The sequence below is a fragment of the Parasteatoda tepidariorum genome, chromosome 3 (genome assembly GCF_982258835.1).
Source record: "Parasteatoda tepidariorum strain Cologne lab strain chromosome 3, Ptep-v5.0, whole genome shotgun sequence".
Taxonomy (NCBI): Eukaryota; Metazoa; Arthropoda; class Arachnida; order Araneae; family Theridiidae; genus Parasteatoda; species Parasteatoda tepidariorum.
Window position 1 is genome coordinate 54,450,843 of NC_141757.1, and position 11,492 is coordinate 54,462,334.

Consider the following 11,492-nt stretch of genomic DNA (forward strand, 5'->3'; position numbering starts at 1 on the left):
ATACGGCGCAATTATTCATTAAAGTACCTATCCACTCATGTTTGGAAAATCGTGTCCAACAAATTAGCAATTCATACTGACGCATAGAGCGTTATGCTATATCCGCCTAAGCTCCTTACAAAACATATTACGGTGACAAGCATTAAAAAGCATACAATAGCACGTTAATGTGTCTCCATGCCTTGGAAGAAGCGTTAACAGCAAATTAGCATAAGATACTTATATGTACCCGGATGCTACTTGACGGGGGTTGGACGGAGTTAAGTTTTAATAAGATACTTGTATATAACTTGTCGTGCTATTGCTATGGTAACTCGATATGCAGAATTTGATGCTAGCTAGCAATGTGCAGTATATAATAGCTTGAATACTTTGCTGACATAGCAAGGTATAGCAAGAAACGAGCCTGTTATGGTTGCTGGTACTAGCATGAATTTTGACTTGGGAATCCTAAAATTTTATTATTAATTATCCAATTTATGATCTGTTTTCTTATCTGATATCAAATTTTTTTCTATTATTTTAAACTCTGTTTACTATGTTATTAGTATTTCATTACCTCAGATCCAATGTCTGCCATATGACGAAGACAACTGTACTTAGTGGAACTATTTGCAATTGTTACTATGATATGTGATTTTAGCCCACTATAAGACAACGGAGTGTTTGGAAAATTTTAATGAAGCCCATCATAAAACAGTGTTGTTGAGGCAACATAAATGAGGTCGATGGTCGTATTATAAAACACTCGTTCTGTTGTAGCATTAATTTGTGATATCTACTATTTTGTTTTAGACTTCGTTGTAAAATAATTACTTGGATGTGCACTTTTGGGTCAGTTGTCATGGCAAAAAGTTATGCATTTTTTGGATTTTAGATTAACACCATGATGGTGGCCTAGCTGGGTCGTTTGACTGGGGAGCCGGACTTGGGAGGTTCAGGAAATTCGGTGAGTTCACTAGATTACTTTTTAAGCATTTTTATGAGGAAATGATTAAATGCGTATGTCTTTACTTTTATACTTGCCGAGTAAGTATAAAAGTTAAACTATATATGTAACTGCAAATGTTGTATTGCAAAAATTTAAATTTCTTAATTGTTTAGGAAATCCACATTGTTTGGATAAGGCCATGTATAAATTCAAGATACGTTTAATGCAAAGCTGAGCGATACAATTGCAAGTTTTTCAGAAATGTTATATATACTGATATTGACATTTACGTTCCATAACTATGAATTGGGCACGAAGGAAATCAATGACGGGTTAGATACACTGATCTATACAAGTTTCTTTAATATTAAATGTTATAACATTCGGCTAATGATCGATTGATCTAATTGTTGGACACACAAGCTATAATTAAACAAAATGACAGCTTTTTTTCTTTTCAGTTCAAAGTACTGAATTAGTCATTAAGAAACTTAATTTGTACTACATAACAATTTTTAGATGCAAGAAACTACATATAATAATATTTTGAAAATAACAAGTATATAAAAGCCGTTTTACTTATTTTGTATGTTGCCATCAATTGAGCGGGTCTCTATTTTTGAACAACGTTATTAGTAGAACGCTAGATTTCGCAGTTAAAATATATATATATATAATTAAGGAATATACTCGTAGAATAATATAAAAATGAACAAAGTCCTAATACCTTGACCTCAAGATCGAAAGAGTGAAGTTGTTTATATTACATTCAAATATTTTTAATAGTATGCTATGAAGAAAAATCATGTAATTACAACAACAAAAAACTAACATAATTAAAACTATCAGTGAAAGGAAATCACTTACAATTTTCTTGCGTACTTAATTGTCGATTACTATCAAGAAATCCGATGACTAAATGAAAGAGCCGTTAAGATTTAAAAACAAATATTGTCTATATCATTATTAAAATACACGGTTACATTGTTAAAGCATACGAATACTGATTCAACTTATTTTGACATTTTAAACAAAAGCGAATTCTGGTTGAAAAAAAGAAGCAACAATGCTTGTTCGTGTTCCTTCACTGTTTAAATAATAGTTAATTTAGCAATAAAATGTGTTGAGGTAGTTGAGTAAAGACAAGGTACAAAAAAAATATGGAAACGATAAAATACCACAAGATTACACATCGACTCAAAAATTTAAAAATACACTCGTTAAAATCATTTAAAATGAGGAATTCAAATGCACAGAACGTCCTCCCAATCTCTACCCCGGAGGTAGTGTGGGGTCAACTTCAGAATCTTAAAATTATACCCCTGTTTTTTATTGCAGATTTGAATTTGCTAGAATAAAACAGAGGTGACTTGCAAAATAAATAAAAGAATACAAAATATTTAATTCTACGAGTATAATAACAGAACTTTCTTTGAAAGAAACGCGCAAGGCAGCAGAAATTTTCAAAAGAAAGAATAATTGAAGCAATAAAGAAAAAAGAAGAACAATGGAAATAAAAAATATGGCCACCGAAGCCGACATCCTCAGAGGGTACCAGCTCCGGAAGCCATAGAACAAAACCTTTTCTATTTAATTTTTTTAACTCTAAACAATTGAGAAAAACAGGGCGAAATTAAAGTCTTAACTGAGCAGCCCCAGTTAAGCATTATATTAATCTGTTTCGCAATACTTAACCTTCCCTTTCATTTTTTTCTTCTACTGCGCATTTTAATAGAGGGCGTTGTTTTCTTTTATTTCAAATGTGTCCTTTACATTGAGTGTTTCAGAAAATTGCTGTTTGACCAATTTAATGTGAGTTTTCGGTTTTTCATTTTTGTAATATATTTTCAAGATTATGTACGAAATTTCTCTTCTGATTAGATTTTATGCATTGCTTGTATTTTTCCAGGACTTTTGCAAAGCCATCGGGGTGTTATTTCCATATATGGCAGTACTTTTACTTTCGTTACTTGTCCCGCCGGAACAAGTAAAAAGTACGTACTTTTACTTGTACTTCGTTACTTTTTAAATTTAGTACTTTTACTTGTACTTTCGGTACTCTTTTAGGGAAAAAGTGCAAGTATTTGTAACGGAAATGTCGAATGAAATCGTTACTTTTTTCTAAAACTCGGTAAGCTTTCTAAAAATAAGAAAAAATTAAAAATAAATATTTTTTTAAAAAATGCTTATGTTTCTTTAATTTTTAAAATTAATGCGCAATATATATGCATTCACAGCTAACTTCGTGTTCAAATACCTTGACCTTTTAAAATTGTCATTCCTGAAAGGGAAAAGACGGCTCTTTTGAACTGCGAAAGGTTTCGCGATGTGAAATCGCAGGACGATTTATTGTTTGCTGCAGGTCTGGTACTTTGCATCAAATTTAATTTGTTTGAAGAAAAAGCTAGGGAGGAGACTACAAAAAAAATTGGAAAGAATTGTCCAAGCTGAACACCCTGCTATCTATACATAATAATAAACGCAGCTGTGTGTCTGTCTGTAATTACAATATATCCCCCCAGAAGCCTCGCCCAGGCACGAAACTCGGCACATAATTGTGTTTTGACATAATGATGAAGTATTTTTCTTCTTTTTCAAAAATTTGGATTAGTTTTTTAGTTATCAGTCATTTTGTAAAATAAATCTATGCTTTTTCGTCTTCAAAGAGCCATATTCAAAAAACTATTAAAAGATGCATATAATTTTCTCCGCTCTTATAAATGTATGCTAATGTGAACCTTACAATTGAAATATTTCGACAACTTAAACCAATAATATACGAAGGAATTAATAATTAAATTTTAAAGTTCGCATTAGTTTACATTTATCAAAGTGGAGAAAAGTTTAACTTTTGTATTAACAATGTGGCAACATATTCGATACGTAAATAGAACGCTTCGCTTTAATATATTTGTCGCTGTTCATAATTGTTATAATAAGTTTTTCTTCTTCTTTCCACGCTCTATTTTTTTTTCTTAAGCGAAGACGATAATTTTTGTAACGATATAGTAATAGAAATTGATACCATAAAAAATTCATTCGTTTTCGTGTTCTTTTCATGTATTTAGCATTTTTTTTTCTTAAGCGTTGTAGCTATATAAAATAGGAATTTAATTGTTTTTGAAGGAACGATCACACTTACCTTGGATATCTTTGGTTTTTCTATTCTTTATTTTAACAGTTTTTATTAAATATAATTAGTTATTTTCAGAAAGTTTCAGTTTGCAGGTAAGCACTTAGATTTTAATATTGAAGTTTGCTTTCCTGGTAATTGTTGTTCTAAAATATTCGTTGACTTTTTAAAAACCCGATTACTGACATGGCAGAACCGCCTTCCAAAAAACTTTGTATTTTGTCAAAGAAAAAGATATTAAGAGATTCTCAAAGAAGAAGAAGGGCCGAAGAAACGTCTGTGGAACGTCAAAGAAGGATGGAACATGACCGAATTTCGACAAGCAGTGCTAGGGCCCAAGAAACATCTGAAGAACGCGGAAGAAGATTAGAAAATGATCGTGTCTCAACCAGAAATGCAAGGACCCGAGAAACATCCCAGGAACGTCGAAGGAGGCTAGAAGAAAATCGTGCTTCAACATCCCAAGCTCGATTGCATTTGTGGCAAGACAAGGAAAACTGTGCATTTATGTACAACCCATCTTTATGTTATGCATCAGATCCATTGATAAAAATTGGTAGAATGGCAACAGAATGCATTTTTTGCCAGGCATTGAAATGGAAAGGTGAAGCACCAAGTATGTGCTGTAGCAATGGAAAAATTAAGCTCTGTGAACTTTAAACACCTCCTGAACCTCTACTGGCATTGTTAACAGATTCTTCAATTGAAACAGTACATTTTCAAAGTAATATCAGAAGATACAATTCATGCTTTCAGATGACATCATTTGGATCTGGGAGTGAAATTCGGGAACAAGGCTTTATGCCTACTTTTAAAGTTCAGGGACAAGTGTACCACAGAATAGGAAGTCTACAACCACAAATAAATGATAAGCCGAAATTTCTTCAATTATACTTTGTAGGTGATCAGGAAAAGCAATCCGAACAACGTTGCAGGAATGTTTTGCAAGTAAAACAAGCATTAGTTTCAAGTTTGCAAAAAATGTTGCATGAACACAATAATTAAGTGAGAAGTTTTAAGTTGGCCATGGAGAAAATGACTCCTGAATTAAAAGTTATAATTCAGGCAGATAAAACACCTGTCGGTCAGCATGAAAGACGATTTAATGCTCCAAATACATCGGAGGTGGCAGTTATTCTTGCAGGTGATGTATACAGTAGCAGAGATATAGTATTGGAATTAAAAAGTAATGAAATTAAAACAATTGCAGAAACACACCGAGCATATGATGCATTGCAGTATCCTTTGATATTCTGGCAAGGTGAAGACGGCTACCATTTTGAACTAAGGCAAGTAAACCCAACTACAGGCTTCCCGACTTCTAAGAAAATTTCAGCCATGGATTTTTATGCCTATCGAATTATGTTTCGAGCAGCAAATTTCAATATTATTTTAAGATGCAAGGGACTTTTTAATCAATTTATTGTGGACATGTTCGCAAAAATTGAATCTGAACGACTGAGGTTTGTACGCTTGAACCAGAAGAAACTACGTGTTGAAGAGTATGTTCATCTCAAGGATGCCTTAAACAGAGACGGGAGAGTTTATGATGTTGGTAAAATGGTAATTTTACCTTCTACATTTACTGGTGGTCCACGCTACATGCATGAACGAACTCAAGATGCGATGACATATGTTAGAAACTACGGGAAGCCTGATTTGTTTATTACATTCACCTGTAATCCACAGTGGCAGGGGGTTACCAATGAATTAATGCCTAGGCAGAGAAATCACGATCGACATGATTTGCTAGCAAGAGTTTTCCATCTTAAACTAAAAGCTCTTATGATTCTCATCAACAAAGGAAAAGTATTTGACTCTGTTCAATGTTTTATGTACTCAATAGAGTGGCAAAAACGTGGTCTCCCACATGCTCATATCTTAATTTGGCTGCATGAAAAAATCCATGTTCATAGCATAGATAATGTAATAAGTGCAGAAATACCAGATCCAGAAATTGATCCAGTTTTGCATGATGTTATTAAGACACAAATGATTCATGGCCCTTGTGGGATCCTGAATCAACAGTCTCCTTGCATGAAAGATGGAAAATGTACAAAGAAGTACCCTCGAAATTTTTTGAAAGAAACACAAACAGGAGAAGATGGATATCCCCTGTATCGTCGACAGAGTCCAGAGGATGGTGGCTATACGACAGTTAAAAAAGTACGGAGTTCTGATATTGTTATTGATAAATAGATGGGTAGTTCCTTTTTGTCCATTGTTGTCAAAAACTTTTAATGCCCATATTAGAGTGGAGTTTTGTAATTCGATAAAATCTATAAAATATGTTTGCAAATATGTAAACAAAGGATCTGATATGGCTGTGTTTAACATTGCCAACGACGAAAGTGTGCATGATGAAGTACAGCATTATGAAATAGGACGATACATCAGTAGCAATGAGGCAGTGTGGCGTATTTTGGGTTTCCCTATACATGAAAGGCATCCAACAGTTGTTCATTTAAGTGTACACTTAGAGAATGGCGAGCAAGTTTATTTAACATCAGAAAACGCACGGGAAAGAGCTCAAGCTCCACCAGTCACAACACTTACTTCTTTCTTTAGCTTATGTCAGAACGATGATTTTGCTCACACTTTGTTGTATAATCAATTGCCGAAGTACTATACATGGTCTGCAAGCAGCAAAAAGTGGGTTCGGTGGAAATCTGGTCAGATAGTATCTGCAAACAAAGGAATTAAATCAAGTGATGCACCTGGTCGCGTCTACACTATTCATCCTAACAATTCAGAATGTTTTCATCTTCGACTGCTGCTTCATGAGGTGCACGGACCTACATCTTTCAATGACTTAAAGACTTTTGGAGAAATAAAATGCGAAACATTTAAGCAGGCTTGCCTGGTAAGAGAACTTCTTGAAAATGACTCGCACTGGAAAAGCACGTTAGAAGAAGCTGTTGTTGTTCGATCACCTGAAATGCTGCGTAATTTATTTGCAATTATGTTGCAAACATGTTCTATTGCTAACCTTCTGGAATTGTGGAATTTACAAAGAGAAAATATGCTTGAAGATGTTTTGCACCAGGCCAGGATTAGAAGTACTGACATGGATTCAAATTATGATGATGCCATCTTCAATCAGGCATTAATTCTTCTTGAAAACAAGGTCAAAGAATTGGGTGGTTCTGGTTTAAAAACTTATGGACTTCCTTTGCTACAACAAACAGATACCATTGACTTAAACAGAGAAATTTTGAGGGCAACAAATTACAATACAGATGAAATAACATCATACATTGATTCGAATGAGCCAAATCTGGTTCAAGACCAGAAGGAAGCTTTGGAGAAAATCTTATTTGCTGTGTTTAATGACGTTGGTGGAATATTTTTTGTGGATGAAACCTGGTGGAACAGGAAAAACTTATCTCATAAATCTGATTTTAGCAAAAGTGAGACAAAGAAATAAGATTGCACTTGCTGTTGCATCCTCTGGTATTGCTGCAACTCTTTTGTCTGGTGGACGAACAGCTCATTCAGTGTTCAAATTACCTTTAAATTTATCAATCATCGAGCATCCTACCTGCAATATTTCCAGAAGCTCAGACAAAGCTGATGTTCTTAGAAGATGTAAACTAAAAGTTTGGGATGAGTGCACTATGTCACATAAAGCTGCTTTAGAAGCCCTGGATAACACTATGCAAGACCTTTTAAAAAACAACAAGTGTATGGGGGTGCAACTTTAGTTTTATCTGGTGATTTTCGACAAACACTTCCCGTAATAGAACGTGGGACAAAGGCAGATGAAATACATGCATGTATAAAGTCATCTTACATTTGGACAAATGTTCAAAGACTGCGGCTGAAAACAAATATGCGAGTTCATTTAACAGGAGAAGTCTTTGCTCAGGAATTTGCCAACAATCTTCTAAGACTTGGAAATGGTGATATTAGTGGCGATAAAGAAGGGCTTATAGATGTGAAAAATATTGGAAATCGTGTTGCTACAACCGACGAACTCAAAGAAATAGTTTTTCCTAATATTCATGAAAATTACTGCAACCCTCAATGGCTATGTGAAAGATCTATCCTTTCTCCAACAAATGATATTGTTAACGTGATAAATAACAAACTTTTAAAAAAATTACCTGGTGCTCTGTAAATTTACAAGTCGATCGACGCTGTCATGGAAATAGATCATGTTGTCAACTATCCGACAGAATTTTTGAACTCATTGGAACCACCTGGAGTGCCTGCACATAAATTAGAATTGAAAATTGGGGCACCAATTACGCTTTTAAGAAATTTGGATCCACCTGCATTGTGTAATGGAACAAGATTGATTGTGAAAAAATTGATGCCTAATGTTATTGAAGCTATGATTATAACAGGACAGTCAACAGGAAATAGTGTGCTTATTCCTCGCATCCTCATCATATCTTCAGACAATCCATTTCAGTTTAAACGACTTCAGTTTCCTGTTCGACTTAGTTTTGCGATGAGTATAAATAAATCTCAGGGACAATCTTTAAAAGTCGTTGGTCTTGACTTGCAGAAGCCTTGCTTTTCACATGGACAGCTTTATGTTGGCTGCTCAAGAGTTGGTGATGGAAAGAACTTATATTTATTGGCACCAAATGGAAAAACTAAAAATATTGTTTACAAAGAAGTTTTACAAGAATAAGAAGAATTATATACTATCTGTATGCTGACTGACACAAGTTTTATTTTATTGCTGTTTCTTAAATATGTTATTAACTGCGTTTTAATTTTCAGCTATTGGCCAATGATGATTTCGAAAGCAACTTTTGCATGCTTTTACAATTTCTGAGGCCTTTTTTTAAAAAAAAAAACAAGTCTCCACCTGATGGTTATATTATAGGTTAGGTTACCATAGGCCTTAGATTATCATAGCAAAGTTACATCTTCAAACATCCTCAAGAGCTATAACACATCTGCAGCAGAACTGGATATGAAGACAAAATTGCAGGACAGGAACACTAATTTCAGATCCACTAATCTTCGGATTTCTTGCTATGTTTTAAAAAACTTTATTTGTGAAAACCTTTAGCGTGGCGGACAACTGGCCGCCTTAAGCGGCTAGTAACTAATAAAGTAACAGAAAAAAATCCCAGGGAATCTTAATTTTCTAAATCTGAAAACATCATGCCTATCACCAACGACAGAAGAATTTATGGCATACATGAGCTCAAATGTCGAAACGGAAAGCATATCAATTTTGAATCGATATCCAATCGTAAAAGAATTATATCTGAAATATAATACTGCAGTATCTTCTAGTGCTCCCGTGGAGCGCTTATTCAGCGTGGCTAAGCACGTTCTAAGAAATTCTCGCAGCAGACTCAGTGACACCACTTTCGAAATGCAATTATTTTGTAAAATGAATAAAATTATTAATTAGCAAGTTATTTTCAGTCATTTTCGACTTTTATGCATTTATTCCATACATTTTAAATAAAAAATGTTGGATTTTGTTATTACGCTGTTACTAAAATTCGTTAACAAATTTTAATTATTCCGTTAGGCAGAAATGATTTTCTCGCATGACTTCAGCATTAGCCATTGTTACAAATAAAATTGTAGACTGTTCTGTTTCAACTTATACTGCACATGCAATTATTTTTTACTAGCTCAAGATCACAAAGCTATATGAAACACCGTGTTTGCTTTGTTTATGTTTGTGCTTTTAAAACGCTTTTCTATAGAGTAAAACAATTTCAAATCAATGGTAATTTAAATAAATAAAAATAATAAACTAAAAATTAAAATCAATAGATAGAATTTCTTTTTCGTGCAAATCCATAAAAAGTTTGATATTAAAATTATATTTGATTTTAAAATTATATTATACGATTATATTATAAAATTATATTATAATATTCTTCCGAATTTAAAAATGAATTAATGTCCATAGCTTTCAAAATTAAAAATAATTAAATAAATAACAACAATTTTGCAAAAACATTAAAGAACGTAAGAATATTATTCAGTAAAATTTTAGGTTACTTTGAATTTTCGATTTCCTAGAAATGTACTTTTAAATCATTACTTTTTTTGTTTAGCACTTGTACTTTTACTTGTACGTTTTACTCGTTCCTTTTTAAAATAAGAACTTTTTACTCGCTACTTTTTTTAAAAATACTTGTACTTTTACTCGTTACTTTTTAAAAGTAACGTTGCCATGTATGATTTCAAAGGCCTTATATCTCGGTGGTTATACTTTAATATGAGCGTGTTAATGAAAGATTGCTTTGATATATATATATATATATATATATATATATATATATATATATATATATATATCATAATAAATAAATACAAAGAGCACGATGAAAATTAAGATAAACAATAAGTTTTATTTATTGCGCATCTAAAATTAAAGAAGTAAACAAGAAAATAAATAAACTGTCTTTTTGAGTCATTTAAGGATTAAGCTTAACAGCTTTTTCCTTCAAATTAATTGATACATCACTTTTTGTCGAATCCACAGACATTTTTTATGTATTTGGAATTCTTCTCGAAAAAGCGTGAGGCTAAAAAAAAGTGGTTTCTTGAGAAATTATATTTTATGCCACCATCTGTTGTCGATGCAGAAATAGTATTTCTTGCTTTTATACTGCAGAACATCTGCAATGAAAAGCATCGGTTTATTTCTACCATAAAAAAGAATAAAACTCTTCAACTAAACTGCAATCATTCTTTTTTGTCTAATGAAATAAAAATGAGGTAACATTTTGTCAAAAACGGCCGGCAACATAATGGTATTTAATTTTCATATAGATAATCGTAAATCGGAAAAAGGATGTCTTGTAATGTAGAAATTATGAAGGACTGGTTATAAAAATGCGTTGGACTGAAATTGAAACAAATAATATTTTTCTCAACTGCTAAAAATTTTTTTATATTTAAATTTATATTTTTTATTTTTATTTTCTTTTTTGTAAGAAGAGAAAATATTTTGAAAATCATGAAATTTATCTTCAGCATATGGTTTTGCCAAAAACTGATCAAAAAATTTTGAGGAAAAACTCAAAAAAATATTTGTAAAAAAATTAGAAAAATATTTGTAATAAAAAAAGCAAACTGTATTATCTCTGGCCTAAACCTAAATGACACGTTTTTCGATTTTCTAGGGTTCACTTCTTTCTTATCGGGAGAGCTTTTTATGTAAATTGTTTCAAATATATGACTTTAGATATTATAAGTCACCCTGTTAGAAGTCTTTCTATAATATAAGTTTATTTATTATTATTATAAATTTAAAAATTTCATATAAATTTTATTAAAAATTTCTGAGTTAGGAAAGTATTTTCTACGAAGTATTACAGTAGTTTTTAATGATAAAAAGTTGATACTCAGAACTTTTGTATCATCTATGTTAAATCTATAGTTCGATGTAAATAGTTTAGCCTGTTAAAACATTCATTAAAAAACAAACTTCTAAGA

At 32.3% G+C, this 11,492-nt stretch overlaps 2 protein-coding genes across 2 annotated transcripts; both read left to right on the forward strand.

Annotated features, from left to right (window-relative positions):
* The first annotated feature begins 6,384 nt into the window (after positions 1-6,384).
* Positions 6,385-7,491, forward strand: LOC147813806 (uncharacterized). The gene has a single exon (XM_087160112.1). It carries the CDS (start codon positions 6,385-6,387, stop codon positions 7,489-7,491), a length of 1,107 nt encoding a protein of 368 aa, XP_087016238.1.
* A 717-nt stretch (positions 7,492-8,208) lies between these two features.
* On the forward strand, positions 8,209-8,706 carry LOC147813807 (ATP-dependent DNA helicase PIF6-like). Its single transcript, XM_087160113.1, has one exon. It carries the CDS (start codon positions 8,209-8,211, stop codon positions 8,704-8,706), a length of 498 nt encoding a protein of 165 aa, XP_087016239.1.
* The last annotated feature ends 2,786 nt before the right edge of the window (positions 8,707-11,492 follow it).